Source organism: Hemitrygon akajei, chromosome 20, assembly GCF_048418815.1.
Source record: "Hemitrygon akajei chromosome 20, sHemAka1.3, whole genome shotgun sequence".
Classification (NCBI taxonomy): domain Eukaryota; kingdom Metazoa; phylum Chordata; class Chondrichthyes; order Myliobatiformes; family Dasyatidae; genus Hemitrygon; species Hemitrygon akajei.
Window position 1 is genome coordinate 5,528,893 of NC_133143.1, and position 20,426 is coordinate 5,549,318.

Consider the following 20,426-nt stretch of genomic DNA (forward strand, 5'->3'; position numbering starts at 1 on the left):
ATGAACTGGCTGGATCTAATTAGTATCTGAAAGCACGCGTGCTTATTAATGAATCAATATTTCTCCCATGGCATAGTGTGTGGGTTATTGTAATACATCCAACTGGAACGATGTATTCTGATGTCCTTCCTCAATAACGTCTGCTGTATCAAATTCAGCAAACAACAAGTAACCAAATTCAGATGCTACAATTGGATAAAGATATTCAATTCTTTCCAACACTGAAGACTAACCCTTAAGAAATCTGTGGGTGTGAAAATGGCTGAGGAGGATTCTACTGTAATTGTGCTGTGGATAACATGGGTCTCAGCTGTTAATCTGTTCCACAACATAGAACAGTCGGCATAGAAATAGGTCATTCAGCCTATCATGCATGTGGCAACCACAATACCAATCTAACTAATTCCATCTTCTTGAACATCTCTCCATTACCTGCGCCTGTCTAAATATCTCCATTGCTTCCAGCACCTGCCCTGAAAACACACTCCACACAACCACCACTCTTTATGTAAGCAATAGACATGTCCCATGAACTTTTTAAAATGTTCTCTTACCTTAAACTGATATCCACCCTGGGGAACAGACCGACTACCTACTCTACCCATGTCCCACAGGTTCAGATTCGAGTTCAGCTGTAATTCCACACACACGTGTATACCACCAAATGAAACAAGGTTCTGCACAATGCAGTACATACAACTTTCACACACAACACACGGAATAATGTTACCACAAATAAACTAACAAATAATAAGGTGCACTTACACCAAGTTAAAAAGCAAAGAGCATGACGTTACAGGTGCTTCATACGTGGGTGGTGGCAGGGAGCCCAGTCCCTTTGGCCAGAGAGAAGAAGCTCTTTTCCATCCTAACAGCCCTTGTCCTAATGCTATGGTGCCTCCTGCCTGATGGTGGTGGGGCAGGGATGTCCTAGAGATTGTTAACATAACTTCTATTAGGTTGCCCCTCAGCATCCAACACTCCAAAGAAAGCAACCCAAGATTGTCCAGCCTCTCATAAAGCCAAAATCTCTAGTCTAGGTAGCATCCAGGTGAATCTCTTACACCCTCTCCAAAAACTTCTACGTTCCCAGAGATTTAGAATTTCCACACTGTAGCTGATCCAGAAATGGTCCTGGACAAAATTCTGGAGTTGAAATAATGCAGCTATCAGTGAAACACGTTTCTATCCCTTAAGTCTGGTGAGCTCAGGGAATAAAATATGTAATAGGCTATTCATCTCCTCTTGCCTGCTGTGCCTGTCTTTGAGATCATGGCTGAACAACACACAGAAAAAGTTGGAAGAACTCAGCAGGTCAGTCAGTATCTATGGAGAGGACAAGGTATCAGGTGATATGTGAGCCAGGTGGTGGGGGAGGGAGGTTGAAGTAAGAAGCTGGGAGGTGATAGGTAGAGAAAGTATAGGGCTGGAGAATAAGGAATATGATGTGTTCTGAGCTGAAGGGTCCCAGCCTGAAACATTGACTGCTGAGTTCCTCCACTATTTTGTGTGTGTTACTCTGGATTTCCAGCATCTGCAGAATCTGTTGCATTTAGATCATGTTTGATCTACCTTCATGCCATTACCTCTGTACCCTTTAATTCCCTTAATATCCAAAAATCTACTAGTTTTTGTTTTAAATTTCCCCAGTGACCTAGTTGATGTTGTATGCTTGGATTTTCAGAAGGCCTTTGACAAGATGCCACATGTGAGGCTGCTTAACAAACTATGAGCCCATGAGAGAACAGAGAACATAGAACATAGATGGACACCTAGAGCACATTACAGGCCCTTTGGCCCACAATGTTGTGCCAACCATGTAACCTACTCTAGAAATTGCCTAGAATTTCCCATCCTATGATATTAAAGGAAAGGATCTAGCATGGATAAAGAGGCTGCTGATTGGCAGGAGTCAAAGAGTGGGAATAAAGGGAGCCTTTTCTGGTTGGCTGCCGATGACTAGTGGTGTTCTACAGGGGTCAGTGTTGAGACCAATTCTTTTTACATTACATGTGAATGATTTGGATGACGGAATTAATGATCTTGTTGCAAAGTTTACAGACAATATGAAAGTAGGTGGAGGGCAGGTGGTTTTCAAGAAATAGAGAGGCTAGAGAAGGACTTAGACAAATTAAGAATGGGCAGATGGAATACAGTGTTAGGAAGGGTCTGGCCATGCACTTTGGTGCAAATAAATGAAAGGTTCGAGTATTTTCTAAATGGAGAAAAAATACAAACAAACTGAGATGCAAAGGGACTTGGGAGTTCTTGTGCAGGATTCCCTAAAGTTTAATTTGCAGGTTGAGTCTGTGGTAAGGAAGGCAAATGCAATGTCAGCTTTCAATTCAAGAGGACAAGAATATAAAGGCAAGGATGTAATGTTGAGACTTTATAAAGCACCAGTGAGACCTCACTTGGAGAATTGTGAGCAGGTTTAGGCCCCTTACCTTAGAAAGGCTGTGCTGAAACTGGAGAGGGTTTAAAAAAGGTTCACAAAAATGATTCTAGGATTGAATGGCTTGTCATATGAAGAGCATTTGTATTCACTAGAATTCAGAAGAATGAGGGGTGACCTCCTTAAAACCTATTGAATGGTGAAAGGACTTGACAGAGTGGATGTGGAGAGGATGTTTCCTATAGTGGGGGAGTCTAGGGCCAGAAGGCACAGATAGAGTGGATGTGGAGAGGATGTTTCCTATAGTGGGGGAGTCTGGGACCAGAGGGCACAGATAGAGTGGATGTGGAGAGGATGTTTCCTATAGTGGGGGAGTCTAGGGCCAGAAGGCACAGATAGAGTGGATGTGGAGAGGATGTTTCCTATAGTGGGGGAGTCTGGGACCAGAGGGCACAGATAGAGTGGATGTGGAGAGGATGTTTCCTATAGTGGGGGAGTCTAGGGCCAGAAGGCACAGATAGAGTGGATGTGGAGAGGATGTTTCCTATAGTGGGGGAGTCTGGGACCAGAGGGCACAGATAGAGTGGATGTGGAGAGGATGTTTCCTATAGTGGGGGAGTCTGGGACCAGAAGACACAGATAGAGTGGATGTGGAGAGGATGTTTCCTATAGTGGGGTAGTCTGGGACCAGATGACACAGATAGAGTGGATGTGGTGAGGATGTTTCCTATAGTGGGGGAGTCTGGGACCAGAGGACACAGATAGAGTGGATGTGGAGAGGATGTTTCCTATAGTGGGGGAGTCTGGGACCAGAGGACACAGATAGAGTGGATGTGGAGAGGAAGTTTCCTATAGTGGGGAAGTCTGGGATGAGAGGACACAGATAGAGTGGATGTGGAGAGGATGTTTCCTGTAGTGGGGGAGTCTGGGACCAGAGGACACAGATAGAGTGGATGTGGTGAGGATGTTTCCTATAGTGGGGGAGTCTGGGACCAGAGGAAACAGATAGAGTGGATGTGGAGAGGATGTTTCCTATAGTGGGGGAGTCTAGGACCAGAGGACACAGATAGAGTGGATGTGGAGAGGATGTTTCCTATAGTGGGGGAGTCTAGGACCAGAGGGCACAGATAGGGTGGATGTTTCCTATAGTGGGGGAGTCTGGGACCAGAGGAAACAGATAGAGTGGATGTGGAGAGGATGTTTCCTATAGTGGGGGAGTCTAGGACCAGAGGACACAGACAGAGTGGATGTAAAGAGGATGTTTCCTATAGTGGGGGAATCTAGGACCAGAGGGCACAGATAGGGTGGATGTGGAGGGGATGTTTCCTATAGTGGGGGAGTCTGGGACCAGAGGGCACAGATAGAGTGGATGTGGAGAGGATGTTTCCTATAGTGGGGGAGTCTGGGACCAGAGGGCACAGATAGAGTGGATGTGGAGAGGATGTTTCCTATAGTGAGGGAGTCTAGGGCCAGAAGGCACAGATAGAGTGGATGTGGAGAGGATGTTTCCTATAGTGGGGGAGTCTGGGACCAGAGGGCACAGATAGAGTGGATGTGGAGAGGATGTTTCCTATAGTGGGAGAGTCTAGGACCAGAGGACACAGATAGAGTGGATGTGGAGAGGATGTTTCTTGTAGTGGGGGAGTCTGGGACCAGAGGGCACAGATAGAGTGGATGTGGAGAGGATGTTTCCTATAGTGGGGGAGTCTAGGACCAGAGGACACAGATAGAGTGGATGTGGAGAGGATGTTTCCTATAGTGGGGGAGTCTAGGACCAGAGGACACAGATAGAGTGGATGTGGAGGGGATGTTTCCTATAGTGGGGGAGTCTGGGACCAGAGGGCACAGATAGAGTGGATGTGGAGAGGATGTTTCCTATAGTGGGGGAGTCTGGGACCAGAGGGCACAGATAGAGTGGATGTGGAGAGGATGTTTCCTATAGTGAGGGAGTCTAGGGCCAGAAGGCACAGATAGAGTGGATGTGGAGAGGATGTTTCCTATAGTGGGGGAGTCTGGGACCAGAGGGCACAGATAGAGTGGATGTGGAGAGGATGTTTCCTATAGTGGGAAAGTCTAGGACCAGAGGACACAGATAGAGTGGATGTGGAGAGGATGTTTCCTGTAGTGGGGGAGTCTGGGACCAGAGGGCACAGATAGAGTGGATGTGGAGAGGATGTTTCCTATAGTGGGGGAGTCTAGGACCAGAGGACACAGATAGAGTGGATGTGGAGAGGATGTTTCCTATAGTGGGGGAGTCTAGGACCAGAGGGCACAGATAGGGTGGATGTGGAGGGGATGTTTCCTATAGTGGGGGAGTCTGGGACCAGAGGAAACAGATAGAGTGGATGTGGAGAGGATGTTTCCTATAGTGGGGGAGTCTAGGACCAGAGGGCACAGATAGGGTGGATGTGGAGGGGATGTTTCCTATAGTGGGGGAGTCTGGGACCAGAGGGCACAGATAGAGTGGATGTGGAGAGGATGTTTCCTATAGTGGGGGAGTCTGGGACCAGAGGGCACAGATAGAGTGGATGTGGAGAGGATGTTTCCTATAGTGAGGGAGTCTAGGGCCAGAAGGCACAGATAGAGTGGATGTGGAGAGGATGTTTCCTATAGTGGGGGAGTCTGGGACCAGAGGGCACAGATAGAGTGGATGTGGAGAGGATGTTTCCTATAGTGGGGGAGTCTGGGACCAGAGGAAACAGATAGAGTGGATGTGGAGAGGATGTTTCCTATAGTGGGAGAGTCTAGGACCAGAGGACACAGATAGAGTGGATGTGGAGAGGATGTTTCCTGTAGTGGGGGAGTCTGGGACCAGAGGGCACAGATAGAGTGGATGTGGAGAGGATGTTTCCTATAGTGGGGGAGTCTAGGACCAGAGGACACAGATAGAGTGGATGTGGAGAGGATGTTTCCTATAGTGGGGTAGTCTGGGACCAGAGGACACAGATAGAGTGGATGTGGAGAGGATGTTTCCTATGGTGAGAGAGCCTAAGACTAGAGGACACAACCTCAGAATAATAGAAACACAGAAAACCTACAGCACAATAAAGGCCCTTTGGCTCACAAAGCTGTGCTGAACATGTCCCTACCTTAGAAATTACCCAGGGTTACCCATAGTCCTCTATTTTTCTAAGCTCCATGTACCTATCCAGGAGTCCCTTAAAAGACCCTATGGTATCTATCTCCACGAATGCCGCTGGTAGCCCATTCCACGTACACACCACTCTCTGTGTAGAAAACTTACCCCTGACATCTCCTCCGTACCTACTTCCAAGCACCTTAAACTGTGCCCTCTCTTGCTAGCCATTTCAGCCCTGGGAAAAAAGCCTCTGACTATCCACATGATCAATGCCTCTCATCATCTTATACACCTCTATCAGGTCACCTCTCATGCTCTGTCACTTCAAGGAAAAACGGCCAAGTTTACTCAACCTATAAGGCATGCTCCCCAATCTCGGCAACATCCTTGTAAATCTCCTATGCACCCTTTCTATAGTGCATCCTTTTAGAACGGAGGTGAGGAGGAATCTCTTTAGCCAGAGGGTGGTGAATCTGTGGAATTCTTTGCCACAAGTGGAGGCCAAGGCTTTATGTACGTTTAAGGTAGAGGTTGATAGATTCTTGATTGGTCAGGGCAGGAAGGGATACAGGAGAAGGCAGGAGATTGGGGCTGAGAGGAAATTTGGATCAGCCATGATGAAATGGAGGAGCAGAGTTGATGGGCCAACTCGTCCAATTCTGCTCTTATATCTAATGGTCTTACTGTCTAAGTGCCATAAGGGAAATCAGTGAGAGTGGACAACAAAGTCATATAGAGAGTAATCCCTATCGAAATTATAGAGGTACGTTAGGAGCAAAAGATGTGCTTGGTGGTAGGATCCCGGTTAAGTTGGTGGAAGTACAGGGGTAAAGTTCATGGATAATCTCAAGAAGGGGAAGGTATTAGATGTCAAGGGATACATAAGGCTGTATAGCTCTTTTGGGCTGGATGAGATCTATCCTAGGCTTCTATATGAAAGAAGGGAGGAGTTAACTGTGGCACCTTAGTTACTACAGGTGGGGAGTCAGAAAACTAAAGGATAGTTAATGCTGTTCGCTTATTTAGGAAGGGCAGTCGGAATAAGTCAGGTAATTCAGGCCAGTGAGCCTTACTTCATTGTAAGTATGATGCTCTGAATGCACAGGGCTGTAAACTCAGCCAGCTCCCTCATGGGTGCACTCCTCCCTGCCATCGAGGCCACTTTCAAGTGGTGGTGCCTCAAGAAGATGTTCATTACCAAGGACCCTCAACCTATCTGTCCTCTTCACATTAGGGAGGAGGTACAGGAGCCTGAATACACACACTCAACATGTCAGAAACACCCTCAACCCTTCCATCATCAGGTTTCCAAACAGCCCATAAATCCACGAACACAACCTTGTTGGAGTTTGTATTTAATTTTGTAATAAACTCTATGGCAATTTTATGTCTTTATACTGCACTGGTGCTGCAAAACAACAAACTTCATGACATATAAATCAGTGACAATAAATATGATTACAATTCTAATGCGGGCATTAGGATTAGTACTGATGAGCATTATGTAAACAGGGAATAAAACATGGATGCCAAAGACAGAATGGTCTGTTGTGAGCTGTATGACTCTGTGGCTCTATAACATACCACTTGCCTTCCTAAATGCATTTAAGTATTTCCTCATTTTAAAGTTAAGATGAAATCTCTAGGATTAAACCAGCAGAAAAATATACCAAACTATATCTACATCAATGTTACTGATGGTTCTTACATTCTCCTCAAGTTTGGAGAGATGTGCCTGAAGTTTGGCTGCTTCTTTCTCTGAAGGTATCCTACCCTCACAAGAATCAGGCAGTGAACGATCTTCCTGTGTAGCCTCAATCAGGTCCTCAGTGGCACCAAGGACTTTCAGTGCCTCTGTCGTAATGCTGCACAGCGAGATGGCCGAGTACTTCTGCAAGGTAAGAATAGAGATGGTACACAGATTGATCGTAGCACTAAATCAATGAATCTGCAAATAATAAATTATTGCATCTGCTGTCATCCAATCAGAGAAATAGGAATGCTCCGAGGCAGTATCATGAACTGGCTGGATCTAATTAGTATCTGAAAGCACGCGTGCTTATTAATGAATCAATATTTCTCCCATGGCATAGTGTGTGGGTTATTGTAATACATCCAACTGGAACGATGTATTCTGATGTCCTTCCTCAATAACGTCTGCTGTATCAAATTCAGCAAACAACAAGTAACCAAATTCAGATGCTACAATTGGATAAAGATATTCAATTCTTTCCAACACTGAAGACTAACCCTTAAGAAATCTGTGGGTGTGAAAATGGCTGAGGAGGATTCTACTGTAATTGTGCTGTGGATAACATGGGTCTCAGCTGTTAATCTGTTCCACAACATAGAACAGTCGGCATAGAAATAGGTCATTCAGCCTATCATGCATGTGGCAACCACAATACCAATCTAACTAATTCCATCTTCTTGAACATCTCTCCATTACCTGCGCCTGTCTAAATATCTCCATTGCTTCCAGCACCTGCCCTGAAAACACACTCCACACAACCACCACTCTTTATGTAAGCAATAGACATGTCCCATGAACTTTTTAAAATGTTCTCTTACCTTAAACTGATATCCACCCTGGGGAACAGACCGACTACCTACTCTACCCATGTCCCACAGGTTCAGATTCGAGTTCAGCTGTAATTCCACACACACGTGTATACCACCAAATGAAACAAGGTTCTGCACAATGCAGTACATACAACTTTCACACACAACACACGGAATAATGTTACCACAAATAAACTAACAAATAATAAGGTGCACTTACACCAAGTTAAAAAGCAAAGAGCATGACGTTACAGGTGCTTCATACGTGGGTGGTGGCAGGGAGCCCAGTCCCTTTGGCCAGAGAGAAGAAGCTCTTTTCCATCCTAACAGCCCTTGTCCTAATGCTATGGTGCCTCCTGCCTGATGGTGGTGGGGCAGGGATGTCCTAGAGATTGTTAACATAACTTCTATTAGGTTGCCCCTCAGCATCCAACACTCCAAAGAAAGCAACCCAAGATTGTCCAGCCTCTCATAAAGCCAAAATCTCTAGTCTAGGTAGCATCCAGGTGAATCTCTTACACCCTCTCCAAAAACTTCTACGTTCCCAGAGATTTAGAATTTCCACACTGTAGCTGATCCAGAAATGGTCCTGGACAAAATTCTGGAGTTGAAATAATGCAGCTATCAGTGAAACACGTTTCTATCCCTTAAGTCTGGTGAGCTCAGGGAATAAAATATGTAATAGGCTATTCATCTCCTCTTGCCTGCTGTGCCTGTCTTTGAGATCATGGCTGAACAACACACAGAAAAAGTTGGAAGAACTCAGCAGGTCAGTCAGTATCTATGGAGAGGACAAGGTATCAGGTGATATGTGAGCCAGGTGGTGGGGGAGGGAGGTTGAAGTAAGAAGCTGGGAGGTGATAGGTAGAGAAAGTATAGGGCTGGAGAATAAGGAATATGATGTGTTCTGAGCTGAAGGGTCCCAGCCTGAAACATTGACTGCTGAGTTCCTCCACTATTTTGTGTGTGTTACTCTGGATTTCCAGCATCTGCAGAATCTGTTGCATTTAGATCATGTTTGATCTACCTTCATGCCATTACCTCTGTACCCTTTAATTCCCTTAATATCCAAAAATCTACTAGTTTTTGTTTTAAATTTCCCCAGTGACCTAGTTGATGTTGTATGCTTGGATTTTCAGAAGGCCTTTGACAAGATGCCACATGTGAGGCTGCTTAACAAACTATGAGCCCATGAGAGAACAGAGAACATAGAACATAGATGGACACCTAGAGCACATTACAGGCCCTTTGGCCCACAATGTTGTGCCAACCATGTAACCTACTCTAGAAATTGCCTAGAATTTCCCATCCTATGATATTAAAGGAAAGGATCTAGCATGGATAAAGAGGCTGCTGATTGGCAGGAGTCAAAGAGTGGGAATAAAGGGAGCCTTTTCTGGTTGGCTGCCGATGACTAGTGGTGTTCTACAGGGGTCAGTGTTGAGACCAATTCTTTTTACATTACATGTGAATGATTTGGATGACGGAATTAATGATCTTGTTGCAAAGTTTACAGACAATATGAAAGTAGGTGGAGGGCAGGTGGTTTTCAAGAAATAGAGAGGCTAGAGAAGGACTTAGACAAATTAAGAATGGGCAGATGGAATACAGTGTTAGGAAGGGTCTGGCCATGCACTTTGGTGCAAATAAATGAAAGGTTCGAGTATTTTCTAAATGGAGAAAAAATACAAACAAACTGAGATGCAAAGGGACTTGGGAGTTCTTGTGCAGGATTCCCTAAAGTTTAATTTGCAGGTTGAGTCTGTGGTAAGGAAGGCAAATGCAATGTCAGCTTTCAATTCAAGAGGACAAGAATATAAAGGCAAGGATGTAATGTTGAGACTTTATAAAGCACCAGTGAGACCTCACTTGGAGAATTGTGAGCAGGTTTAGGCCCCTTACCTTAGAAAGGCTGTGCTGAAACTGGAGAGGGTTTAAAAAAGGTTCACAAAAATGATTCTAGGATTGAATGGCTTGTCATATGAAGAGCATTTGTATTCACTAGAATTCAGAAGAATGAGGGGTGACCTCCTTAAAACCTATTGAATGGTGAAAGGACTTGACAGAGTGGATGTGGGGAGAATGTTTCCTGTGGAGGGAGAGTCTAAGACTAGAGGACACAGCCTCAAACTAGAGGGGCATCCTTTTAGAATGGAGATGAAGAGGAATTTCTTTAGCCAGAGAGTGGTGAATCTGTGGAATTCTTTGTCACAGCAGCAATGGAGGCCAAGTCTTTATATATACTTAAGGCTGAGGTTGATAGATTGTTGATTGGTCAGGGCATGAAGGGATACGGGGAGAAGGCAGGAGATTGGGGCTGAGAGAAAAATTGGATCAGCCATGTTGAAATGCCAGAGCAGACTCGATGGGCCAGATGGCCTAATTCTGCTCCTATATCTTAGAGTCTTGTGGGCTTATATCTGAGTGCCACGATAGCATGACAGTATTACAGCTCTATGAGTTGGAATTTAGAGAGTAATCTGCCGGTGTCTGTTATGTGTCTCTGTATGTCCTCCCCATCGAGAGTGTAGGTTTTCTCCACATGCTCTGGTTTCCTCCCACAGTCCAAAGACATAACAGGTAGATTACTTGGTCATTGTAAATTATCCCCTGATTTGGCAAGGGTTAAATCAGTGTTGCTGGGGCGGTGTGTCTCAAAGGGCAAGAGCCTACACCATGCTGGATCACCAAATAGATCAATAAATATTGAGTTAGGACAAAATACACCAGGCAATTTGGAAAACATGCATAATTAATCATTCACTGTATGTTGCATCTAGCATTACAAAAGATGAAAATATACACTTCTGGATCTGCCTGAGAAACAATGGTATAGAATGAATGAAGGAATTGGCATTACTAAAAGCAAAGCTATTGAGGAAAATAATGGGACTGAAAATAGCTATTTCCCGAAAGTGACAGCTTCACCCAAGGGTTTGAAGAAGATGAGGTGACTGGGGAGGCAGTGAAGGTTGTCATTTTCCAACATTTCATGAATTCTAGAATTGTTTATATAGCCTAGAAGACAGCGAATGTAATTCCACTACTTAAGAAAGGAAGGGGAGAGAAAACAAGATACAAGTGTATATGGGGTTCATGCAGGAATGTGGTACCGAGATTGTAATCTTAATAACTGACAGAGCAGATATATATATATATATATCCTGAGTATTCACAACGATCTGCGGTCAAAAGTGCTGAGTGGATAATCCATCTTGGCTTTGTTCTGAGATTCCCCATCATCACTGAAGCCTATCTTGAGCCAATTTGATTTATTCCATGTGATACTGAGAAGCAGGTGAGAGTTTGATACAGTGATGGCTTTGGGTTGAGACGACATTCCAGCTGTTGTACTAAAGCTCTGAGCTCCAGAACTGGCTGCAACTTTAACCAGGCTGCTTCTGTTCGATGGTGTAGTAGAAAATCTCCCAGGTATAAAGGTGGACAGATCCTACACAGTAATTACTGCCCAAACTATCGGTAAAGGGATGGAAGGTATTGTCCAGACTCATCAACACTCTTTCTTTGTATTGCTTGAATCACTTCTCATCTCTGCCTTGGACCAAAGGGCCAAATTCCAGAGACAAAGTGAAAGAGAAAGATAGCAATTGAGTGAGTGTGGCATCAAAGAGGTAATGGTCATCAGTGGTCAGAGGTGAAGTCAAACATCAAAAGTTGATGGTCGTGGTTGTCAGAAGTGAATCTCTCCAGTCCCAAGACATTGCTGCAGGAGTCCCTCAGGGCATCATCAACTGACTCAAGAATCACCTTCCTTCTAACATAAAGTTGGAAGTAGGATGTTCAATGATTGCACAATATTCAATTTCACTCACAGGTAAAACAGTCCAGGCCTGTATGGAGCAAGGTCTGGACAACATTCAATCAGGGGTTGATATATGACTATTAACAATTATGCCACAAATCTGCCAGGCAATTTTCCATCTCCAATAACAGAGTCGAACAATCTACTTCTGACATTCAATGGCTTCACTATTGCAGAGTTCCCACCATTTGTATCCAGGAGGTGAGCATTGACCAGAAACTCAATAGGACCAGCTACACAAATTACGTGGCAACACCAGTAGCTGGTATCCTTTGGTGAGGGACTTCCCTCCTGACAGCACAATACCCTTGAGGTTCAGGTCAGGGAAGTAATGGAAAATTATCAAATTGCCTGGATGAGTGCAACACCAACAAAACTATTAAAGCTTGTTATAAAATATTGGTTTGGCTTCAAATGGAATATGTATAGTTCTGGTTGCTAGACCAGCAAGAATGAAACTGCATCCAAGATGGTGCAGAGGAGATTCAGTAAGTGTCTGGGATGGAACATTTCAGTTATGAAGCAAAGCGGATAGATTGTCCTTGCAGCACAGGAGGTTGAGGGGGACTTGATGGAGACATAAGATTTTAGGAATACAGGTAAGTCAGATAGTAGGAAACTTTTCCCCAAAGAAGAGGCGTCTAAAATCAAATGGCACAGGCTGACGGTAAGTGGCGAGAAGTTTACTGGGGATCTGTTTCACTCAGGGTGTGGGTAGAATCTGGAACCAATGCCTAGGGCGGAGGCTGGTACACACAGTGTTATGACCAACACTACATGGCATTTCATCAACACCCAAAGCATTTGTTCCCTCCACTGTGACTATAGTTAAAGTTAAAGTCTGTCCTGAGCCTTATAGGTTCATCAGGCCGTTGCTTATGCTGGTTTCCGTGATGTGAAGCAACTGAGAGTATGAGACTCCCTCCCGGGTAGGACGCCAGTCTATCGCGAGGTTAACCCCTAGCAGTTTGTCGGTACCCATTTTCAGCTGGGTGGACTGGAGCAGTGTGTGGTTAAGTGCCTTGCTCAAGGACACAACACGCTGCCTGGGCTGGGGCTCGAACTCACGACCTTCAGATCGCTAGTCCAATGCCTTAACCACTTGGCCACGCGCCACTGTGACTATAGTGCAAACTATCTACAAGCTGAACTGTAGTTACTCACCAGGCACCACCCAAACCCTCAACCTTTACCTAACAACAAGGTGCAGAGCAACACCAGCACCTACAGATCCCCTCCAGCCTGCCCACCATTCTGACTTGGCAATGGACTGCTATTACTTCATTCTGTAACTTCATAAAAGACAGCAAATGCCAGACTCTGGAACAACACACACAATATGCTAGAGGAACTGAGCAAGTTGATGGAGGAAGAAACCCTTAAATTGGACTGACTCACTACCACAGCCACGTTCAGACCAGATCTGACCGTTCTGCCAGATGAAAGGGGGGAGATAGAAGAGAGAATGACTGGGGTGGACTAGACCAAGGACCACAGTCTCAGGGTACACTGCAAGATAGTTAGGAGGTAAAGATATGGAATTTTCTTACATGGGAATCTGAGGAGGTCAAAGTTTCTGTATATATTTAAGAAGCACTTAGATTTCTAGATAAAAAGTCATCAAGCTGGACGGGGAAAGAACAGGAATATGGGGTTGAGAAATTAGATCAGTTATGATGGCATTGAATGGGAGAGCAGGCCTGAAGCAATGAATGGCCAACTCCTTTCCATCCAACAGTGTGATAGTGACCAGATCAGGTAAACATGAAGGACATATCACCTAGTTCATTTACGCACCGAGAGAGGAGACAAGGTCTCAGTTTAACAGTTGACCTCTAACGACACAGCAGTCACCCAGTGGTGTCGTCCTGGCCAGATGTTGTGCTCAGATCTCTAGGGTGGGATAAACTGTTATGATTCAGAGGTGTGCAGCTGGAGTTCCACTGAGTAAATAGAATGGGGATTCTTTTCCCCCTTTGTGTCCAAGTCTTTTAAGAGATTCCTGGATAAAGAGATTACATGGAGCTTAGAAAAATAGAGGGCATGGGTAACCCTAGGTAATTTCTAAAGTAAGTTCATGTTTGGCACAGCATTGTGTGCCAATGTATTGTGCTGTAGGTTTTCTATGTCTATGTTTCTAAGTCTAGAGAGGAAAGGAAGTCCATCAAAGACCACGCTTTGCTCTCCTGCAGGCTCCATATCTCCCTTCATTGCTATCTTGCTAGAAGCCACCCCTGACTGTGCCATCCGACCAGAGGGATTTTTGATCCATCGGATGGACCGCATGGCTTCTTCGGGCAAGACGAAGGGAGGTGGTGTCTGCCTACTGATCAACACTGCGTGGTGCTCGGACACAGTGGCACTGACAAGCTCCTGCAGTCCAGACCTGGAACATCTGTCGGTGAAGTGTCATCCCTATTATCTGCCACGGGAATTCACCTCGGTAATACTGACAGCGGTCTACATTCCCCCCCAGGCGGACGTGGAGTGTGCTGTGAATACACTGTATGCCAACATCAGTGGACTTGAGATCAGGTATCCGGAGGCTTTGCTCGTTACAGCCGGGGACCTTAACCAGGCCAACCTCGGAAAAGCACTGCCAAAGTTATACCAACATGTCTCCTTCTCCACTAGAGGCCCGAGTATACTGGACCACTGCTACGCAGCAGTCAAGGATGTCTACCGTTCCGTCCAACGACCTCACTTCGGAAAATCAGACCATCAGGCCATACTCCTCCTCCCGGCTTACAAACAGAAACTGAAGCGGGAGGTCACAGTGTCAGAAGTGGTGTCGCGTTGGACACAGGAAACGGATGAGGTCCTCTGTGACTGCTTTGAATCAGTGGACTGGTTAGTATTCAAGGACTCGGCAGCTAACCTCGATGATAGATAGATAGATAGATAGACAGATACTTTATTCATCCCCATGGGGAAATTCAACTTTTTTTCCAATGTCCCATACACTTGTTGTAGCAAAACTAATTACATACAATACTTAACTCAGTAAAAAATATGATAAGCATCTAAATCACTATCTCAAAAAGCATTAATAATAACTTTTAAAAAGTTCTTAAGTCCTGGCGGTAGAATTGTAAAGCCTAATGGCATTGGGGAGTATTGACCTCTTCATCCTGTCTGAGGAGCATTGCATCGATAGTAACCTGTCGCTGAAACTGCTTCTCTGTCTCTGGATGGAGTATGCCTCAGCTGTCACGGACTTTATCTGGAAATGCACAGAGGACTGTGTGTCTCGCAAGACGATCCGGGTATTCCCTAACCGGAAACCTTGGATGAATTATGAGTTCCAGTCCCTTTTGAAGGCTAGAGCTGCGGCTTTTAGGTCCGGGAATACCAGTCGCTACACGGAATCCAGGCGTGAACTCCGGAAAGCTATTCAGGGTGCCAAGAGGCAATATCGAGCCAAGTTGGAAGCCCGGGCTAACCAGAGGGATGCCAGTAGACTATGGCAGGGTCTAAATGAGATCACTGGGCACAAAGAAAAGGTTGGGAATATCAATAACAGTAGCGCTTCTCTTCATGATGAACTTAACATATTCTATGCAAGATTCAAACAGAAGAGGAGCGTCCTGCCCCCTCCAAATGAACCAGACCTGGTGGCATCAAGATTCATCGTCACCGAGGAGGACGTTAGAAGAGTCTTCCTGAAGATAAATCCAAGGAAGGTGACGGGCCCAGATGGCGTCCCGGGATGGGTTCTCCGGGCTTGTGCAAGCGAGCTAGCTGGAGTGTTTGCTGACATCTTCAACTGCTCCCTGCTTCAGTCTAAGATCCCCTCGTGTTTTAAGAAGGCAACGATAATCCCGGTGCCGAAGAAAAGCAAGGTGGCATGCCTGAGTGACTACCGACCTGTGGCTCTGACATCAATTGCTATGAAGTGCTTTGAGCGATTGGTTATGGCACACATCAACCATAACCTACCAGTCAACCTCGACGCTTTGCAATTTGCCTACCGGAGCAACAGGTCAACGGCAGATGCCATCTCTCTGGCACTACATTCCTCCTTAGAACACCTGGAGAATAAAGATGCATATGTAAGGCTCCTTTTCATTGACTACAGCTCTGCCTTTAATACCATCATTCCAAATAAACTGATTCCTAAGCTCTGGAACCTGGGTCTTAGCACTCAGATCTGCAGCTGGATTTTCAACTTCCTCACAGACAGGACCCAGGCTGTAAAGATAGGGGACAAGCTCTCCTCTACAATCACTCTGAGCACCGGTGCCCCACAAGGCTGTGTAATCAGCCCCTGCTGTACTCACTGTACACCAATGATTGTGTAGACAAGTTTCCATCGAACTCAATATATAAGTTTGCTGACGACACCACAATTGTAGGCCGTATCTTGGGTAATGATGAGTCTGAGTACAGAGAGGAAATTAAGAACCTGGTGGCATGGTGCGAAGACAATAACCTATCCCTCAATGTCAGCAAGACGAAGGAATTGGTTGTTGACTTCAGAAGGAGTAACGGACCGCACAACCCCTTCTACGTTGGTGGTGCGCAGGTGGAACAGGTCAAAAGCTTTAAGTTCCTCGGGGTGAATATCACAAATGACCTGATTTGGTCTAACCAAGCACAGTCCACTGCCAAGAAAGCTAAAGAAATTTGGCCTGTCCCCTAAAACCCTCACTAATTTTTATAGGTGCACCATAGAAAGCATTCTTCTAGGGTGCATCACAACCTAGTATGGAAGTTGTCCTGTCCAAGACCGGAAGAAGCTGCAGAAGATCGTGAACACAGCCCAGCACATCACACAAACCAATCTTCCATCCTTGGACTCACTTTACACCGCACGCTGTCGGAGCAGTGCTGCCAGGATAATCAAGGACACGACCCACCCAGCCAACACACTTTTTTGTCCCTCTTCCCTCCGGGAGAAGCTTCAGGAGCTTGAAGATTCATACGGCCAGATTTGGGAGCAGCTTCTTTTCAACTGTGATAAGACTGCTGAACGGATCCTGACCCGGATATGGGCCGTAACTTCCAAATATCCGGACCTGACTTGCACTGCCTTACTTTCCCTTTTCTAATTTCTAATTATGATTTCCAATTTAAATTTTTATTATATTTACTTTGATTTGTACTTCAGGGAGTGTGAAGCGCAGAATCAAATATCGCTGTGATGATTGTATGCTCTAGTATCAATTATTTGGTGACAATAAAGTAAAGTAAGTGTCAACACCCTGCGAAAAATAATGACCTCTCTGTGTACAAATGGGCCGAGATATCTTGGGGGAGGTAGAGATAGTCCAGTGGTGTGCAAACACACAACACTGCCAAATCATCTACTGAAGTAATTACGGATTGATACTTTCTAGTCTGTCATTCCGTGCTCTGGCAACTTCTGAATCTGTAGAAATTTTATCTTGTGTGTTGTCTGTACCCTTATGCCAGTGATGCTGAATGTGTTTATGACAATAAACTTGACTTGACTTCACTAACTAAATTATTAGTGCAACATTTGCAATCTCAGTGGACAGCATTTCTGACTTTGGGTTGCAGATAGTTCTTGAACCCTTATGTGACCTGGGCAGTGTCTATACTTAAAAAGAACAGCTTGCCTGCCCAGAGGAAGATAATTGGGGCAATTCCCATTGTCTGGATTTGATGTTGTCTGGCACCAGTCAAGTTTAACACATGGTGGACCAGAGAGCTTCAAACTGCAGTGACTTGCATTTTTACTGGGCAGGCTACCGAGAGTATTTAATGTCATTTCCAGTACATAATGTAAAGGAGAATAAAATAGTTGTTACTGCAGATCTGACACAGCACAAAAATACACAATAAGATAAAGAACACAATAAATATAAATACATAAGATAGCTTGCAGTACATACATACGCAGATTGAGTATATGTACACGAGGTGACGCTAGGTACAGGAGTGACTCTGACAGGATGCTAATGTAACAGACTGCCTGTTTGGAGAACCAGCTAGAGGCCACTGATAGGAACAATCCTTCTTTAATCTCAGTTGAGGGCTAGGCTTCAGATAAGAATTAAATCGAGGCTCCTTTCCACTTGGGAATTGCCTGGAATAATTGGTGAAGATTTATAAGATCTTACAAGAACCTATCCACAGATGAGCATTCTGCTCCACTACACAGAATACATGTGCTGCTGCATCAGGATTCTGGTACAAGAAGTGAGCAATGTTCTCTCAAAGAAAAACAGCAGAAAATTGGACCTGAGATGGAAATGACAGACAAGTCACAGATAATAGGGAAATGGACTCTTGAGTCTGAAAAGAAAACACTTCACAGACAAAGAGTTATGGACAAGTCTCTTTCAATAGTCACTAGAAAAATCCATGTCAACCTGAAGTTCAGAGCAGGAGCTGAGGACTTCAACGAAATCAATGTTAATCAACAATACCTTTCCGAACACATAATTAATGATTGACTAAAGAGAGGTACTTGAAGGTAGTTTATCTTTTGTTCATTTTCACATGTAGCTTTAAAGATAATGTGAGAACAAGTGTCACGGACGTTATGATTCATCCCCTGAATTACTTACTGTGCCGTATCTGACTTTCCACTCTTACTCATGCTGTGTGATTAATTCCCTGTTAAATTAATAACATGCTTGTCAAAAATATCTTTAACTTTCAGTGGCATCCAATGAGTTATGTATTTTGTGCTAGCTGAAGAGATTGATGGATAAAGTACAAACTAAAATCCAGTGGTAGGATCTTGATCATTATCTGCACTGATGCTTAATGAGTCTGTGGTACTTTACAATCACATTAACCTACTAAGTGTTCGCACAGCTGATTAGAATTTTCACTCCACGAGTTGCAAGAACAAAGTTACAGCATGAGATTCTGGATGGGACACTGGATAAGAGAATGCTTTCTCGGCAGTTCTCAGCACAGGCAGAGACGTACACAAAGGCTGGATGAAATCAGCAGGTCGGGCAGCATCCTACTTCTTTACCACCTGCAACAATTTGATTCATTGATCAGCCATGCAAAGAAATAAAGAAACCCAAAGGAAAAGAGAGGATGGGGCTTGCCTTCTCTTAGAGATTATTATTTGGCAGCACAGTTGAGAGCTGTGATATGTTGGTGCAACCCATCATATGACACTCAATGGAAAAACATTGAGGAGTGGGTACTTCCCATCCCCATACAAGCAATTTTGGCTGATACCGACCTGCAAAGGTCATACTATTGATAACCCATGGGTGAAATTGACTCTTAAAATATGGAAAACTACTATAAAAGAATATAATCTAGAGGGAGATATTGCAATTCTTAAATGGTATGCATATGACTCAGATTTTACACCAAATAAATTGGATGCTAGATTTAAGGACTGGACAGCTAAAGGAATAACAGTTCTTTGCAACATAATGAAAGAAGGAACACTGTTCAGTTTTGAAATGCTTAAAGAGAAACACTTAATAGAAAAACAAGATTTTTATTGGTATTTACAGATGCGACAATATCTTAATAAGATGCTTAAAAATGTAACCAAGGCAAATACATGCTTGATAGAGCTATTTAGAAAAGCATATAATTCAGATAATGGTAGTAGAATAATTTTAAGCATGTATAAGGGGTTGTCAAATCTTAAAACACATTCGACTTCATACATTAAAACAAAATGGGAGAAGGAAGGAGGGATAATTATATCTGAGGAAGAATGGACAAAAATATGGAGATATCAATGGAAGTGTACCAGTTCACAGAAATGAAGGGAGTTTGGATGGAAAAACTTGATACGATATTTTATTACACCCTCTCAGAAATCCCATTATGATAGTAACCTCCCTGTTTGCTGCAGAAATTGTGGAAATCAAAATGCAAATCATTATCATATTTTTTGGGATTGCCCTGTTATCAAAGACTATTGGAGGGGGATACACAATGCCCTACAAGATATCTTTAAACGTGAAACACCCTTGGAGAGTAAGACCATATATTTTGGATATATACCTCAAGAATGGCTGAAAAGAGATAAATATTTAATGAATATACTGCTGGTGGCTGGTAAAAAGACTCTTACTAGGAAATGGTTATCACAGGAGAGCCCAACTTTGAATACATGGATGGACATAACAATGGACATTTACAAAATGGAGAAGATAACAGCATCTGTTAATCATAAGCTGGAACAATTTGATTCATACTGAGAAAAATGGTTTAACTACATAATGCCTCATAGGCCTGATTTTATTCTCACAAATCAATGAATATATTGTAAAAAAAAGATCACTCCCTACTTGTACATAGTTCTTTCCTTTTGCTTGTTTTTACTTTCCACTCTTTTCTATAAGTGTATACCCCAGATAAATACTTTGTGGAGATTTTGTGATATATATGATTATATTATATATATGTACAATGTCTGAAATACATCTTATGGAAATGTTTGTTTGATAAACTTCAATAAAAAAATAAATTACAAAAAAAAAGAAATAAAGAAACCATCAGGTTCAATCTCCTGCACTAGGTTACTTTTACCAAGTTTGTGTAAAAGACAGTAAAGAATATTCATCCTGAGGTTCTTCTGCCCTTTCCAATACCACATTACCCTGGCTGGC

At 43.9% G+C, this 20,426-nt stretch overlaps 1 protein-coding gene across 1 annotated transcript in view; it reads right to left on the minus strand.

Annotated features, from left to right (window-relative positions):
- The window catches only part of LOC140714004 (rab effector MyRIP-like), a 706,896-nt gene that overhangs the window by 38,106 nt on the left and 648,364 nt on the right, over positions 1-20,426 (minus strand). Inside the window, exon 13 of the mRNA XM_073024678.1 lies at positions 7,183-7,365. Within this exon, the coding sequence (XP_072880779.1) occupies positions 7,183-7,365 (183 nt within the window). The remainder of the gene's footprint in view (positions 1-7,182; positions 7,366-20,426) is intronic.